Genomic DNA, 18290 nt, shown 5'->3' with positions numbered 1-18290 from the left:
AGCCCATCTTTAAAGGCTCTTTGGAGAAGAAATTATCTCAAGTCAGAGGAAGGTTTGAGGCAGTACTGTTAATGTCTTTTCTAGATCTCTGAAACATTTTATCAGTCTAATCCTATCAATGTGTCTCTGCTTCCACCATAAAACAGGCAAATAAATCAACATTTTCATTTTACATTTTCCCCTGAGGTCCAGTGATTGCTGCTGCTGAACTGTTTCAGTGGAGCAAAGCATTAGCAAAAATGATTCTGTGCTCAGCTTTATCTTTTATCCCTGAGAACAGAAGAATTTGCAAGTATTAATAGGATGTGCAGGCTGTGTGTTATAGCATAACACATGCAAATGAAACTGAAGATGTTGGGAGAGATATGTTACCTTGGCAGCTTGTGTGTGCTATGCAGGAATAACCTTAAAAGCCAAAAGTTATCCTGTATCTCACTCTCTTTTGACTGAAATTCCTTGTTGTGAGAAGCCTACTTTCATCTCTCTGGCTCACTCAGCATTTGGTCAGAGAGATGGACTCTGTTAAAAAGAGAATTAACTTGCAATTTCAGTAAATGTGCATTTCCAGCCACTGCCCTATTATATGGAAAAAGAGTAATAATAAAATCCAGACTCATACCTTTACAAAGGAAGATGAGCGCATTCAGTGTGTGTGGTGGGCCTTACTGAAAATATTAGTTTTATTTCTCCATCAGTGGCCAAAATTGAAGCCACACAGCTTTCACATATTCTTTGGCACACTTTTGTGGTATAACTGGAGAACTGCTGATGGAAGAAGTTACCCACCTCCCTGATGGCATCTCACATTAGCCAGAACCCACCTTCAGAGGTGCCAATTTCTTTCCACCCTCCATAGGAGATCTGTAAGAAAACTGCACTCCCAAAATAGACACTGTAATTAAACTTATGTTCAAGAAATATAGATTTTTTTTTCATTCACATATTATATTCCTAAAGAAAACTGATCCACTCCAGAATCTTACACCATGTGATGTACGTAACATTTGCCTTTCCAGCTGTACTCTAATTCTCTGTCCCCCATCAGCATTATGTCAGATGTGCCAAATGCTATAACTGAGCTGCATAATATGTCTGAGCCTAAAGGTTTCTGTGTTTCACTATGGTATTGTGTCTTTATTCCAGCTCTGAGGCATTCTACAGCTCCTTTTTTTCCACAAAATGTTCAATAAATTTGAGCTGCAATTATTTCAAATACATGCACTCCTTAGAATTCACTACTTAGGGTTTTATTTTCCTACTGCAAATACAATTTCATTTTGCAAATTACCTCATTATTAGCAATTTGTAGAATGATTGCTGAGAGTTTTCAGTAGCTCCTTAACAAAAATAATAGCATAGAGTCATAAGATTTGTAGAAAGAGGCAATACCTTTATTAGACTGCCCACATATCTGGAAAAAAAAGAAGCTTTTGGCATAGCATCTCTTTGTCATATCTTGTCTTGCATCTCCATCAGACCTTGTGTTTCTGATCTCTATACTTGAAAAGAAGTGAACAAAAAGCTTTCAGCAATTACTCTGCAAATGGATAGTAATGAGGCTGTTTGCAAAGGGAAATTGTGTTTCCAGCAGGAAATAAAAACTTGATATACTAAACTCTGAGCAGAGTTGTTCCTTCAAAATAAATGAAGGTCAAATTTATTGAACGATGGTGTTGATGACCTAATGGAGTGATCTTGGGTCTAAAAGCTTGTGCACTTCTTCCATCTGTAAGTCCAATAAGAAATTACTTTCTTAGACACTTGAAATTTCTTACATCTTGGACTGTCACAGCTACAATATTACTACTACTAAATAATAGCACTGCAGTATAAGTAATTAAATCTATGTCAGTCCACCTGATTTGGGAGTGTCTTCGTATCAAGTCAATTAGGAAATAACAGCCAGAGGGTCTATTTCATGGTTCATTTGCTTCTGATCTCTAAGGGCAAACTATCTAACTAAATTATTCAGAGCTGTGTCTGGAAACACCTCTCTAATCCGAAAGTCCCCACAGAGGAGAGAATATTTTAACCAACTTCCTTTAATATCTTAATAACTAAATCTATTCATATTTCCTTCAGGCTGACAAAGAAGAGCAAAAAGTATTATTAGGTGTTTAACACTTCCTTAGACAGCTACATATGCAGTCTGGGGGTGGAATTAGCACGTCATGAACAGTGCCTCCAAAAAGAGAAAGATTTGTGCCCCTGTGACATAACCATGTCCCCAGTTTAGTCCAAAAGTAAATTTTAGCAAAATTAAAACACAGCTTCAATCTCTTCCAGCTGCACCTTGGATGCATTAGAAAGTGAGGGGTAAAAGGCATGGCACCAGTTCCCAGCTCTGAGGTTACATGGGAATGTCCCTCTCCCAAATTCTCAGGCTGGACACAAGGTACCCATAACCCCTGGCCTGGCAGAAAGTCACAACCAAAACCACAGACTCTGAGAGCAACATTAATGCTCAGAAACTGACAGACAATCCACCAGCCAACTCAAATTTTCCTGACATCAAAACATTTCAGGAGCTACCAAAGGCCAGCCCAGAAGTTATGGTTCCATCTCCTGAGCTGTGTTGTCACCCTAAACAGTGGCCATAATTCTTCATAATGGGAGTGGGCTCCCCTTGCTTCTGTGTACAAAACAGTGAGTTGGCCTGAGGGAGGAGTTAGGCAGTTTGAAGTCATGGTTTAATTTCCTTTGTAATTGCAAGTTGATTGCTGGTTTGAATTACATTGCATGCATTTTGCCTCCTGTGCCAACCATTTCTTTAAGTGGATAAACTTAAATTAAAAGAATGGCATCAATTGAAAGGCATTTCAAAGTTGGAATCTCAGAAATTACTCATATTAATTATCTACCTATCAGACTTACTTAAAGAAAAACACCTTGGATGATTTTCCATAAGTATTTATTTTAATGTTAAACTAATACAACCTTAACCAAAAAACTGCTAGAAATATTCTTAATTTCAGGGGAGATTATTTGTATTTTTAAGGAGAAATACAAGGACTGCAGAATTTTTTCATGCTTTTGCCTTCCATGTCTCGAAATCCAAGCAGTTTAAGACAGAATAAATTCTTTTTTAAAATTCCTTAAATTTTCTTTAAAAGAATAAGGGCAATTTCACAGTTTTCTTGATGAAGGTTTGAAACTTAGCATCTAGTTCATTCTTCCCACATCCTAAAGACTACACCTATGCCACACAAGCAAGAGGACAACACATGGAAATGTAAAACATTGTTTGAGGCAAGCAGTTCACAGGAAAGGTAGCCTGTGAGTTCTGTGTTCAGCTAGGCTGAGGATCATGAGGATAACGACAAGATGAAGGAATTCTTCTCGTTTTTCAGACCCTTCTTATCTTATTTTGCAAATGTTCCCAGACTGTTGTCTGTGATAGCCCCCAGAGCAGCCTGTGCAGACAGCTTGTGAGACACCTGCTTGAAGGTACACTGCAGAGAGCTTGGACATGCTGCAGCCACTTGGTGCTCCAGCTGTGAGCCTTTCTGTTCCAGACATTGGTGCTACTCATCTCACTTCAGATACATAAATCGTGGATGTATTTCAGATTGTCACACTCATGGTGGTCAACAGAAAAAGAGCAGGTTGGCTGGGCTATTCTAGATACCATTCTAAAGTGAACTCATTGTCTTTTGTAAGACAGAAGTTTGGGATAATTCATCCACATATATCCCTTGATAGATCGTTGCAACAAAGCCTGAGGAAAACATTTCTGTCTGACCAGTGCAAAAGTTGTGGGGATCTGTGAATAGTTTTAAAATTCCCTATAGCAAGTGCCTAGCCTAAGAGAGAAACCACAGACCTGAATGAAAAATCTGTAGGCACAGGTAGGAAAATTATATTTGTAGGGGACTAATCTGTCTCATTTGTCTCATTCCTTTCTTAAATGAGAAGAAGCAATGCTGCATATGACCCAAACACACCCTGAGACAGTGGTGCAGAGGTCAAAAGCGACTGCTTGTCTCCATGGAAACAAGTATTCTGTTAATTGTGGAGAGGTACAATCTAGTGACACTTCACTCTGATCTTTCCCCATACAAACTTTTGAATTTGAAAACTTCAATGTGCCTTCTGTCAGTCAGGTATGGAACCAGCTGCGCTGTGCTGAAGCAGAAACAGGAGTGGGTGCATCACTTCTATGGTGCTCAGTCTAAATGTTCAGCCAAGCAGAAATAAGTCACTTTGACCTCAACAAACCATATCAAGCTAAAATAAAAGAGAATGAAAATAAATATGCGTTCTCAGGGTCTTGTCTGATACTTTTCAAGATAAAGCATCATACACATGGATGAGCCTGTTGGACAAACACACCATATCCTGTTATATTATTGTCTAGGCTCTTTGTTAAAGTGTTTTAAAAAGACATTGCCCTGGATATGTAACAGGAAGAGTAGGGGGGGTTAAAAAATAACTTTGTTTTCCTGTTACATAAAAATGTCTTATTTTTCAGTCTTAAATCAGAAATTTGAAGTTTTTGCAGCACCATCTAGTGAGACTAAGGAGGTTTCACTCAACTTTTCAGAAACCACAGCCTTTTCCCTCATTACTTTCCCATTTGTATTTAATCATAATCTCCTCATAATCTTTGGGACCAACAAGCTGTGGAAGAAGGTACCTTCAGTGCACCCAATAGTCCTTTTTACATTTCTTTCTGAACCACATGAAATCTCCCAGCTTTGCCAACTGACAAGCTGAAAAACTGCAGTGCTTTCATCAAGCCTTGTTATTAATGAATTGCATCCTAGTTAGTGAGCTGTGCCTCTGTGATCTGTACCTTGTTTAGAAAGAATACACTCTGCAAAGGGCAGATGTGTGTTTTAGGGGACGTGAAGAATGTTCTTAGACATCTTAGACAGGGATATCTCTCATCATTCCTACTAGGAAGTGTTACTGAGGATGTTTGTTATAGGACAACTTCTACACACTCAAATCTGTGCCAGACACATGCAAGACTGTGCAAAATATCCTTCCTGGCCCGAAGATGTTGCTGACAAACAAAACCCTGTCTGATTCCAAGCCAGTTGAGATGACACACATCTTTCCCTAAGCTTCTCAGCCTCTTAAAAGATTTCCAGTGCCTAATTAGGATGAAAACTGCTTTGTTTTCCTCATCTATTCATTCCTTGTTAAAAAATCCTGGAGTATTTTTCACACAACTGAGAAAATGTGCAGAATTAGAAGTATTTAAATATATTTCTCATACTACTTTTTCAAATAGAGGTTTTTCTCAAAGATAAAATAAATCTCCCCTCAGAACTTTCTTTCTGAAATTTTTCATGTCACCAAGAGCTGTACATCACTGACACCAAAAATATTAAAAATTTCTAAATAAAAGCAACTCACCTGCTTTCAACAGGAGATAAGCACATTTTTACAAGTTATGTGACTGCTGGAAAAATTGATCCCACTTAGGAAGATGGAAACAAATGACATAATTCATTACATAAAAGCTATGATGTTATTTTATATTCTTATCTGTATCTGCTACTAAAACATAAATCTGCAGTTATTCCTCTCTTATCTGAAGCTGAAGAGTTTGTCCTCCACTTGCACAATGGAATTATCTCCTCCAATAGGATTTCTCCAAGGAGCTGACAGAGTTGAGCTGCCTGCACCCAGATTCCAAAGATTTCTGTCTTCTGCCCTCCTGCTCTCATAAATGTCATTGCTGTTACATCTCCATTGCTGGAACACAAAGCATCACTGGTTTAAGTCTTTTTTTAATTATCCTTTATTTTCCTTGATAACTTCTTTGCAAAATTCCTCTTCCATAACTGCTTTACACAGGGCTGACTTATTTCGTGAAGTGCAAGGGAAGGAGAAGATTCAAAGGCTCAAAAGAGGCAAAGTTCATACTGTCACTCAGCCCCTTAGCTAGCAGCTGATGAGATCCAGAGACTCTTGCCTGTCCTCTTCCAAGGGATGAGTGGAAAAGAGCTGAGCTACAACTCTGAAATAGACCTGCCAGAAATACCTGCTATAAAGATTGTAGGTTTCCTCTTAAAGCTGAGATATATAAAAAAATTTGCAGAGTGACTTATGACAGCCTGACATCATCTCTGGGAAAACCAATTTGCAAAAACTGTTATTTTTACTCTAAAAAATAAAGTCCTGCTTTCTTGTGATAAGTATATTTCTTGCCTATAAGCACCTTGATTTATGATTATTATTACATCATATTTTGTGAAAACATTACTCTTTGGAAGTGATCCTACGGGATTGTCCTGGTTACAGGGATCTAGAATATGTTGATAAATGATACCTTAAAATGCCTTAGTGATTTTATATGCAATCAGTGGGTATATTAATTGCTGCCACCCAGTGGGCTCATTGGTAGGCTTTGGCTCACCATACTATAATTTAATACATCATTGTTTGGTTAAATGATTTCATCCTTTCCATCTGAAAGAGGGTGATTTATTTTCCTCTATCAGCAGCCACTAAAAATGAATGTTTCAAGCTACAAGCTTTGGTTAACTTAGAACATGTTGTCCTACAAAAATCTTTTGTTTCTTGTAGCGTGGGAACAGCCCTGTGGAAGGCAATTATACTTAAGCTTCAAGCTAACTCTGTGTGAGATAACCTGCTTTGCCTTCTGGGCCTACCCACAAAGTATAAGGAAAGTACTCTGTTCTATTTAAATGACAAATATTCTATCAGAACTTCTATAAGAAGTTGTTAAACGTTACACAGAGGGAATTCTTTCCTGAAAAGTGCTGGTGTTTCAGGCCCCCAGGTAACTTGCACCAGGGTTCTTGTTGCCATCAACTTATTCACTTGACAGAGGATGTGAAAGAACCAGTTTGCAGTTTGTATTCCTGACCTGCAGCTCCACTGGTGCCAGCCGCAGTCCCAGGCTCTCAGCCCTCCTCAGGAGCTGGCCCGGATAATGCTGAAGTGAATAAACTGCTTCTTAAATCTGGGCTGCTGTGTTAACAGCTTCTACAATCTATATAAGTGTTATGAATAATGAAATAAGACACTGGCAATGACAGCACATTATTGAGGAGCTGTTAAGTGCTGCATTATGATTTCGTTTTAATGCTGCTCCTGGATGAGGAAGCTTGCATGCCTGTGCATGAGGAGGAGGAGGGAGAGGAGGAAAGCTGCTTAATATTCTTCTTGTTGACCTATATTTTGAATTTATATACCTGTTTAATTTAAAGCATGTCACTTTCCAGCAGAACTGGCTATTTGGGGGAAGGTTATGCTGCTCTTTATTTTTGTGGTCTCAGAGGTCTTGCTGGACTACAGGGTGCTACAACTAGTTGCCAGCAGTGACAGAAAAAAAAAAAAAAAAAAAAAAAAAAAAAAGACAAAATAAACTTCTTGCAAGTTCCTGGGCTACCCTGTCCTGAGTTGTACATGAAGCTCCTGAGGTAAGTTCAGCAGAGGGGTACAAAGATGATAAGGGAACTGCATCATATGGGGAAAGGCAGAGGGAGTTGGGCTTGTTCAGCCTTTAGAAGACACAACTGAGAGGAGACCTCATCAGAGTATGTGGGTATCTGAAGGGAGCCAGGCTCTTCTCACTGGCAATAAGACAGAGGCAAAGGACAGAAACTGTAACACGTGAACATGAGAAAAAAATTATTTTATGTGCAGTGAATGAGCCCTGGAACAGTTTGCCTGAGAGGGGGTGAAGCCTCCCTCCCTGAAGGTATTCCAGAACTGTCTGCATGAATCCTGTGCCATGTGCTCTGGGATGGCCCTGCTTGAGCAGGGGGTTGGATCAGAGGGCCCCACTGGTGGTCCCTTCCTACCTGAATAATTCTGTAATTCCATGATTCTGTAATCCTGCAAACCAAGGCTGTCCACCACTGTGGCTGACACAGCTGACGTGGGGAGGAGCAGGAGAAGGCAGGGATGAGAACAAACATATTCTTGACTCAGAAGAGAGTATAGGTTGCTGTAAATTGTATTCTGAGTTTTCCCTACAATAAGCAGAAATTTGGGAAAGAAATGCACTCCAAGTGCAGCACCTGAGGATGTGCACATCACAATTTCAACCCTCCAACTGGGGCTTCTGTGACAAAACCCAGTGTCCCTTTTACTGACCTTAGCCAAAGTACTGCAAAATAAAGTAATGCTCTGCAGGAATAAAGGTGAAAGAAGTTGGCCTCAGTGTTTTAAAGAAGTTAAATAAATCTAACACAAGAAACCCAAAGTATCTGGAGATTGAAGTGGAGAAGGGTATTACACCTTTATATGATATTGCTCAAGCTCAAGCACAGCATGGGCACAGAGGCAGGGAAAGAGATTTATTCCAGCAATGACAGTGGAACTACTTATATGGCCAAAGACACTGGGAAATAAAATCACCTTTATTGCTCATCAATGGTAAAAAAAAAAATCTTTTTACTTTCTGCCTGTAAAGCTTTTTACCTTTGATGCTACAGCAACTGACCAATAAATCACATGGTAAATGCAATTTCCTCCCAGATTTTTAATATTTCTTCATTCCCTGGATAAGCCTCAGCTGGAAGAAAAACAAAACTCTCCAGAGTTTACCAGTTAGAAGTGTTACAATATTGATTTCACAGAATGTCCGAGATCCAGCTTGTGGTTTTTTCATCTGTTCCCCAAACAAGATACTGGACCAAAGCAGCACATCCTGGGGATTTCAGACCATACAAGAAATATCAGAAACTGGTAAAACAAGCAAAGTAGAAGGGATTCAAAACTTCCTACAACACAGGGAGAAGAAGATGTAGTAAGAAACTGTTGAGGACTTCACAGTTACTTCTCCATCATCCTGAAAATGAATCCTCTATTCAACTCTGCATTCCAGATTGCTGGCATCAAAACTGAAATTTAATGACCTGACCATTTAATTTTTCTTATATCATGGCAGCCAAGTATCACCAAAAAATGCTGAGACTCAGAAGCAGACCTCTTTCTTTCAAGAGAAAATGTGAGAAACAGCAGTGATGCATACTGGGACAAATAATCAGACAACTGTTTTTTATCCAAGACAAAATAAAGTAAGGACATTGGTCATCTTAGATTTATCAATGTAAAGTGAAATAGAGGTCCACTATCTGAGCTCTTCTTCCAGGTTCAAAACTGAGACAGACACAAACTTCTTGACTTACCTGTTCACAACTGAATTGTATTGTATAGGCTGCCAGGTGCCTGTGCTTGCCAAAGGGATGAAAAAAATATGGTATGTAGCTTTGGTAATAACATTTCTCTATTTCTTTCTTTTTTTTTTCTTTTTTTTTTTCTTTTTTTTTCCCACAGCTCCATTCAACCCTCCCAATGATGCAGACAGTATGGTCAAATTTGATGCCTATGGAGACGGAATAGGACGATACAACGTGTTCAATTTCCAGTTCACTGGGGACAGATACTCCTATGTGAAGGTTGGTCAGTGGGCAGAAACATTGTCACTGGAGGTAGACTCTATCCACTGGTCCAGGAGCTCTGTCCCTGTCTCCCAGTGCAGTGACCCCTGCGCTCCTAATGAGATGAAGAATATGCAACCAGGAGATGTCTGCTGTTGGATTTGTATTCCCTGTGAAACCTATGAGTACCTGGCTGATGAATTCACTTGTGCAGACTGCGGGCCTGGAAAGTGGCCCACAGCTGACCTGACTGGCTGCTATGACCTCCCAGAAGACTACATCAAGTGGGAAGATGCTTGGGCAATAGGTCCCGTTACCATCGCATGCCTGGGCTTTATTTGTACTTTCATGGTCATTGGAGTGTTCATCAAGCACAACAACACACCCCTGGTCAAAGCCTCTGGCCGTGAACTGTGCTACATATTGCTCTTCGGGGTCTTCCTGTCTTACAGCATGACTTTCTTCTTCATAGCCAAGCCTTCTCCAGCCATCTGCACCCTGCGCCGTTTGGGGCTGGGAAGTTCCTTTGCCGTCTGCTACTCTGCCCTCCTGACGAAAACGAACTGCATCGCCAGAATATTTGATGGCGTAAAGAACGGTGCTCAGAGGCCCAAGTTCATCAGCCCCAGCTCTCAGGTGTTCATCTGCCTGAGTCTCATTTTGGTGCAGGTGGTGGTGGTGTCCGTGTGGCTCATCTTGGAGGCGCCAGGCACCAGGAGATACACGCTTCCCGAGAAGAGAGAGACTGTCATCCTGAAATGCAATGTCAAGGATTCCAGTATGTTAATGTCCTTAACATATGATGTCATCCTCGTGGTTTTATGCACTGTGTATGCCTTCAAAACCAGGAAATGTCCAGAGAACTTCAACGAAGCCAAGTTTATCGGTTTCACAATGTACACAACGTGCATCATTTGGCTGGCCTTTCTCCCTATATTTTATGTGACATCTAGTGACTACAGAGTAAGTCTTTGGACATCTGTTTCCATAAATCATATGCAACACTTTAGAGGACCATGTCTGCATTCTCTAAAGCCTTTTGTTCCACTTCTTTTGTCCCCTGGGTCCCTTGCCAACAAGTTCTCTTTCAGTGTTACCAGATTTTGGCTTACTTCTAAGAAAGGTGGTCTCATTCCTAAAAGAGTATGTGCAGTCAGAGCTGGAAGGGATTAGTATTGTTAGTCTGACTGTAATAGAGGCATAACATATGGATTAAGCATTCATTTGGGTCCATCACTATCTGAAGTCACAGTCCTAACAGAAACCCAGTAGATCGTGACCCAAAATTAATCATAATGAGTTATTTGGCAGAAATAGAGCTTAAAATAAAATCTGTGCTAACCAGTCTCCTTCTGCAAAAGAATCTGCTATTAAAACATGATATTTCCTTTCAAATAAAAAAATATAAGGATAGAATTTCAAACTTTACTATGAAACAGAGTTGTTAAAAAAAACCTCAACAAACGTTCTACTTAAATACAGAACTTTTTATTCTTTCTGCGCTTTACAAAACACACGCTCACTGAGCAGTAAATATTGTTCAGCCTTCACCAGCAAACTTTAGAAACATTAAACTGTTTAAATTGTCAGATAGTGTTGCAAAGCTTCAAGTTCAATAAAATCGTATTTTTGAACAGAAGGAAATTGTCTCAGAAAAAAGATTCAGATCTGCTCCACTGGAAATCTCACAGTTATTATGATGTGAGAAGTGACAGTGGGAGCTGGCCCTTGCAGCAGTTTTCAGAGAATTAGTTCAACTTTCTGCCCAGAAGAAAGGTAGATTACCTTAGGGGGGTATTATTGCCAATAGTGTGTACATGAAATAGCATATAAAACTGAGGAGCTAATAATGTCAGTTAACTTACTTTTGGTGTGGCCACCCTGGAACAACATATTTAGTGCTATTTTACTCAGCTTAGGAAATGTACTGAAAACCTCTAGAAAACAAGGATAAGTAACAAATGACGCAGTGAGACATGCAGAGTGACAGTAAAAGAGCTAAATATATTTAGTCTAGACAAGAATAAACCCAGAGAGACGTGATCACAGACTATAAATAATTTCAAGGCAACAAAACTAGAGGAAGGGATTATTCAGTCTCAGGAGAAGTTAGAATAGCAAGTAATGGATTGAAGTTAATGAAGGAAAAGTTTAAGGAAGGCACTAGGGAACAGCTCAGGACACCCAAAGCAATCGGGAAGACAGACACAGGATGAAGGAAATATCAGTGCAGACAGTCACATGAGTGGGCAGTACAGACAGTAATGGCCAAGAGGAACATGACTTGATTGTTCAAGCAGAATTTTACAGCCTTATCTCCTGAGTGGAGTTTTTGAAACCACTTGTAGGCATTGAATTTATATACAAGGTTCCAAATAAACCAACTCAAGTATTACAAAATCAGCAGAAAACACTTTTAACATATTTTTGATACCTTCATGACAAGCCTACACTTTGAAAAACCCATACTTAATTTCCGTGCAGTATCACAAGTTGGCTCTGAATCAACTTGTGCCATCCTAATGTAGCCCTAGTCTAGCAGCACCACCAATAAACAGCCTTAAATACAGCCCCACTCAGCCTGGAATAATCTTCAAATTTGCTGGGGATACACTTGATCCCTTCATCTATGTCATTTATGATGATGTTGTAAAACACTGCTCCAAATATGGACACCTGAAGGACATCACTTGTCACTGATGCCTGTCAGGACTCCGAGCCATTGTCCTCTGGATGTGACCATCCAACCTATCTCTTATTCATCTAACAGCCCAGTCATCAAATCCATATCTCTCCAGTTTAGAGAGAATGGTGCTGAGGGCACCTATCAAAGGCTTTACAGAATTCCAGATAAATTAGATCTGTAGCCCTTGGTGAAGCAGTGTTGGCTGTCCCAAATCTTATCCCTGTTCTCCATGTGCCTTAGCACATGGTCTAGTGGGATTTTCTCCACTCTGCCAGCACACCAGTCTCATCTGTGAGGCCAAGTTACACACTGAACCACTGGAGTGACCTGGATTAAAAAGAGCCCTGTGGGATAGAGCTATTTTTAACCCAAATCATTTAATTGATTGAGTGTATAATTATGCCAGCACAGCTGAGCTGCTCCAGGCAGTACAAACCCTGGGAAAAGCAGGGTGGGGGAAGAGGGCTTTGATAGTGAAAAAAAGCAATTTGAAACTAATGAAAATAAAGGTAGCTTCATTTACTCTTGTTTTATGAGAAAACTCCTGTCTTGTCTTACCCATACAGCACCCAGTTCCATATTTACCTGACCTGACAGCACAGGTCTGTGGACAAAATGTAGAGGTAAAGCAGAATGTGAAAGTGTTCCTTTCTCATGCAGGCTCTGTTAGATCTTCCATGTTTGCTCACCCTGTGAAAGCTGAGCACATTTCATGGTGTTTGCAACATCCACATTGTGCAAAGAGTGATTATTAAATGATCACATTAATTATTCTCATTGATGACAAAACACCAATTGTGCTCAGTATATAAGAAAAGCAACAATGTCCATTCCCCACTCTATTTTCCAATTTGCACAAATTATTTCTGACACTTCAGGAGATATGAGAAGCATTCCCATGGAAGAGGGTTAATCTCAAAGAACTGCAGGAGTATAACTAAGGAAAAATGATCCATAGATGTATAATCATTCAAATTAAGCAGTAGAGTTTAAAGCAATTTAATTCAACATCTTAATTAAGCAATCTGCTTGGAAGGAAAGAATATAAACTGAAAATGAGGCAGTAAACTGGCACCTAGTTATACTATAGAATAAAAAGCATAAAAGATAGACAGTGCCAGCAAAGTTACACTAACAAATGCCCCAAGGCAATTATTCTAAAATCCTGCAGCCTTACAAACAATTCATTTCTGAGCCCAAAAAGTGAGATCTCAAAATCAAGACACTTTTCAGACCCAGTCTGAAAACAGTCACCAGATATTATCTTTACTCCAAATCACACCTATATTTCTGCAAGGGCTTACTCAAGTTCTCTGATTAGGGCTAGAGCTTTAGACCAAACTGGTTTCAGATGGATGCTTTGCATGAGACCCCTGATGTAAACCCACATAATGTACACTATGTGTGAGCTGGTTCCCCCTGCAGCCAACACTGCTCAGATATTGCATGACAAGCATAACTCTGATGAGGTTAGAGACCAAGGGTAGGAGAGAAAGAGAGCAGATCTATCCTTTCTGTGCTGAAACGAGGGAGAACACACTCAATCTCACTGACATGGAGACACACAGGGCACCACCAGCACCAGCACCTCATTCCCATGATACGGGGATTGGGAATTATAAGGATTCACACCAGCCTGCACCAGTGCAAACCCCCAGGACTGTGGTTCATGCTGCTATGTAGAAATGTTTCTAATATTTTGCATTTCAGAGCTTTCCATACTGAAACACAGTGCTTTGTGCCCACTCTCTCCTAGGTGCAAACCACCACCATGTGCATCTCTGTGAGTCTCAGTGGCTTTGTTGTGCTGGGCTGCTTGTTTGCACCCAAGGTGCACATCATCCTTTTCCAGCCCCAGAAGAACGTGGTCACTCACAGGCTCCACCTCAACAGGTTCAGTGTCAGTGGGACCGGGACCACTTACTCACAGTGTAAGTAACAAGCCTGACACCTTTCTGTGGGGTTGTGGTGAGTTCGGGTAAAGACAAGGTGGGCTGAACTATGTAACACTGTGAAAGTGTCATTTCCCTCGTGTCTGGAGAGGAAAACTCATCCCCCTCGCATGGGAGTCAGCTCAGAGCCTGCTCTGGAGCTCACTGAAAGTTTTTGGCAGGCACTGGCTCCAGCCTGCTGCACACACCAAGCATCCCCTGTGTCTCTGTGTCTCTGGCAGTGAGACAGGAGCAGATTGCCTTGGAGTACTCCTGTCAGAGCAGCACACTGACAGGATCTGGGCCACAGCGCAGCGTGCTCTCAATGGCTCATCACCTGCACCCTGAGGAAAGGCTCCAAGTCTGCAGAAAATGCATCCGAGGGATGCCATAAACTGCATCTCTCTGCGGAGCATGATCAATAGCCTTTGTCAGTGCCACAGCCTGGCAAAGCAATCGGTGTTCTGCTGCAAGGACAACTCAGTTGCTCTGATTCCCTTCTTTCCCTTATCTTCACTCTCTTCATCACAAGCAAGTTCACAGCTGTGATTTTATTTTGAGGCTGTCACTCCTTTTCTGGGTGAGCTGCTCAGAGAGTTTTATGGATTACAAAAAAAAAAAAAAAAATAGGTCACATGTATATTTGTTCGGATTTTTTTCTTTGTCTAGCTTAACTAACTGATCAAAAATGGGAGCCGATTCACAGAGCTCTCTGTACAGCATGCCCACCCTGGAAATCTACTTGAAAAGCACTCTACAACTGTGAAGAGGAAAGGAATAAGAGAGAGAGGAAAGGGGGGACAAAAGCAAGGCTTTTCCATCAAGTTTACAATAAATTAGCCTGAGGTTTTTGAGTGTCACTTAAATTTCAAAATTGTCTCAAAAGCTTTGGCACTTCAGATTTCAGACAGAGCATGGAAGTAACTTGTCACCCTGCTATGTATCACGTTAGCAGGGATTGGGAAGTGAAGTGATCCCAGCCATCCCTGGCTCTCCAATCCCAAAACACACTGTGCAGGAATGCCCAGGGTTCCTTAACAAGAGCTCAGCCATGTGGCTCTATAGGTCCCCAGTTTCCTCAGTCAGGGCTGCATCCAGTCCTGACACCAGAGAGCAAACACTCCTTGCTGTTCTGGAAAATTTAATGACATGGCACTATGTGCCTGAAGTGCTGAACACTCCCAAAAGGCCAATCAATTCTAAAAACTCTTAGAAGTGTGGTCCCTTGGTGAAATGGTAAGTCCCATGAGATTCTTTTCATTCTTTATCAATTTTGTGTAAGTGGTCTTTCCAAGTTTTTTAATACTATCATCCTATGGAATGAGCTTAGAAATAATTTTGATTCATAAATACTTTGGATTCTGGGTTGCATTTTGGAATTTTATACTTTCATTTTAATGGCTACATTAAAACACGTGTAAACACATGTGCAAACATGCAACTGAGTGACATCCTCAGTGCACATCTTCACTTTAAAACCTGCATTTTCAGGCTCGCAAACAGCTTGAGGACATTAAGAAAAGCATAAAAATCCAGACTTACAATCTCTTATGACTTCATTGTTTAGAAAGGTTGCTGCAGTTATTTACTTTTACTGCTTACACCTAATTGAATCAGGCTGCTCCCCTTGTTGGACTTTTTAGACGATGGAAAGACATGGAAATAGGGCTAAAATGTCCATCACGTTACAAAGGAAACAGCCCTATAGTTTCCATCTACGACAATTATTTGGGAAAATAACACTGTCTATCACAGTCACAATATTTCCAGGATGAAAAATCTTCCCTTACACCCTTCCACTAATTTTTAAATTGTTTTAAATAAATTTCTATTATGTTTCTTAACTGTTTAGTTATTTGAAAAACTCCAAAAAGGTTGCCATTCAAATTGGTCCTAATCTTTGTCTAAAGTATTCCTCTTATCACTTCTGGGGCTGTCAGCTTGTTTGTATTTTGGTCTCAATGGCATTTCTGTCATTCAAAAACTTAATATCAAACTCATCAAAATTAGCTTTAGGGCATTCTAGCAACTTTGAAAAGCCAGGTTTTATGCATTATCAGAGCTCTAGAGGTCAGTGTTTTTCCCATCTCCATGGATTCCCACCTCCATTGCATCTCAGGGCTGCCACCTCCTCTTCAGTCAGGAATGCCGTGAGCATAGTGGCTCTTGAACAGCAAGTAACACACAGACAGTTTTTAACACAGCTTCCTGAACCACGAGAACTGGTCAAACACTCTGAGAAAAGGTGACATTCATAATGCTTTTGGGTAGTCCAAGTGTTAGTGTCAAGCTTTGATCTTTTTGATAGTTGAAAAATATATATATACACACCAAAATATACATATATATTTATTTTATTTATAATATATATATATTTAGGCCAAATTGAGGCAGGGTAAGAGTGTGTTTAGGTATATGATATGTTTTGAAATTTATATCTTTGTACACATTGTTTTGGTTCTGAAAATTCCCATTTAGCAGCATGCTAAGTTCTGCTGCCCCAGTAGCATCTCACTCATTAGGATTTTCTCCTGTTTTCCTCTTTTATGTGCTTCAGCACCCATAAATCTTCACAGAGAACTCACCTTCCTGAATTCATAAGCACCTTCATGATTCAGATTAAGCTTCCACACCCAGATGTCATTTATCCAAGTTACATCGGCATGGAGAACTGCACACAGAGCTCAGCTCCTCCAGGTGGCCTGCTCAGGGGTCAGAAGGAGAATTGAACCTACTATTTATAGCCAGACTGGCATTTTTTTTTCCCTCTGAATTTATTTTCCCAGGCCTGGCTCCAAACTACACCTGATACAATTTGATATACAACTGTGAGATTAACTCACAGTTGTCCAGCTGTGAGCATGGGTAGAGGAGACAATGCTCTCAGGCACGTGGTGTCATTCTTGGGGTTGCCCTGTGCTCAGCCAGGAATTGGACTCAATGGTCCTTGTGGGTCCCTTCCAAGCCAGGATATTCTGTGACTCTCTGATCCTAAGTGGCACACTGACAGCAAATTCAGATCTGCCTGTTCTTGGCTGTGTAGGCAAAGCTGCAAGGTCACCATGGCAGTGCCAGGCTCCTGCATTGTACCTCTGGTTCTTTTCCTTGGATTATCTAAGCAAAATGAGGGACAGCCAGGAAGAGGGAGATCAAAAGCATGAACTTGAGCCAAATCACAACTTCTGCTGATGTCACACTTTTGTCCTTGGTCTCAACACAAAGTGAAGGTGAAGTGTCTCTTGCATATCCAGCAGTATTCCAGGAAAGCCCTTGGCAGCTGCTGTAAGACACAGAATGCAGCTCAGAACCCTGCAGGGCCAGTGATTAACACTGCTGAGGTTTGTAATGAAAAGCAAGGTCTTTTGTTCTGTCTCAGGAGAGCTGGATGCTCGGTGCGAACACTTTACTCCACCCAGCAGAGTTAATAACTGCATCCCAGCACTAGAAGAGAGGTGCATGCTGTGCAGGAAGCCTGGAAACTTAAAAGGCAAGACCACTCATTTCTCGCCTACCACCATATATTTCTGTCCAATTTTTATATCCTCCTGACCCAGTTACCATAGTATTTGAGCTATTCATGCTTGTCAGTGTGTTGGACTTCAAAAAAAAAGCCTGAAGCTAAAAAAATTCTGGTTAAGTGACTGATGTTCATGGAAACAAAATGCTTTTGCCTGTAGCCATACTGCAGTAGAACAGGGATTTGAATCAGGTTTCCTGAGCAGAACTGATTTTTCTATTTTTTAACAAAAAGTAGAAATAGTAATAACAACAAGAAAAATTAAGGTCATTGTGCTGCCACATTATAGCAGTTAAAAACAGAATACAAAATACAAATTAATTTTTATAAATCACAGACATGATGCCCTGTGGTCTTTTACATACAACAGTTGCTCCACACCTCTGACTCACAACACACATCCATGTTGTGAAAGATCAAATTCCATTGGCCCGATCCAGAAGAGGGGCTCATTCTTGGGTCTCTTGTTTCAGGAAGATGTCCTGCCCCATGAGCAGTAGGTTAGTCCAGTAGATGCCTCCAAAGTTCTTTTATTAAAGCTATTCTGTTTTCCATGAAATATTTATTCAGTCAATGAGAGTGAAAAATACCAGCTGATTGGAAGAAAGAATAATTTTTCCTAAAAATTATACTGAGCATCTTTACAGAGCCTGTGTGCAACTGAAAGTGCAGCCAGCACCAGATGTGGAAGATTGAGCATGCCCTTGTCAGCTGCATAAATTTACACTGGATGATTGAGTTTACTAAGCCATTGCTTGCCATGTGTTTTCTTTGATGAAGGCATCACA

The 18290-nt window shown here is 40.5% G+C and overlaps 1 protein-coding gene across 2 annotated transcripts in view; it reads left to right on the top strand.

Annotated features, from left to right (window-relative positions):
* Positions 1-18290, top strand: part of LOC131591804 (metabotropic glutamate receptor 3) — a 44486-nt gene that overhangs the window by 25028 nt on the left and 1168 nt on the right. The window contains exons 3-4 of one of the 2 annotated variants that reach the window (XM_058862871.1): positions 9265-10331; positions 13811-13985. In XM_058862871.1, the coding sequence (XP_058718854.1) occupies positions 9265-10331; positions 13811-13985 (1242 nt within the window). The remainder of the gene's footprint in view (positions 1-9264; positions 10332-13810; positions 13986-18290) is intronic. The other variant, XM_058862872.1, reaches the window with a different exon arrangement.

The sequence above is a fragment of the Poecile atricapillus genome, chromosome W, assembly GCF_030490865.1.
Source record: "Poecile atricapillus isolate bPoeAtr1 chromosome W, bPoeAtr1.hap1, whole genome shotgun sequence".
Classification (NCBI taxonomy): domain Eukaryota; kingdom Metazoa; phylum Chordata; class Aves; order Passeriformes; family Paridae; genus Poecile; species Poecile atricapillus.
This window is presented reverse-complemented; position numbering and strand designations above follow the sequence as displayed.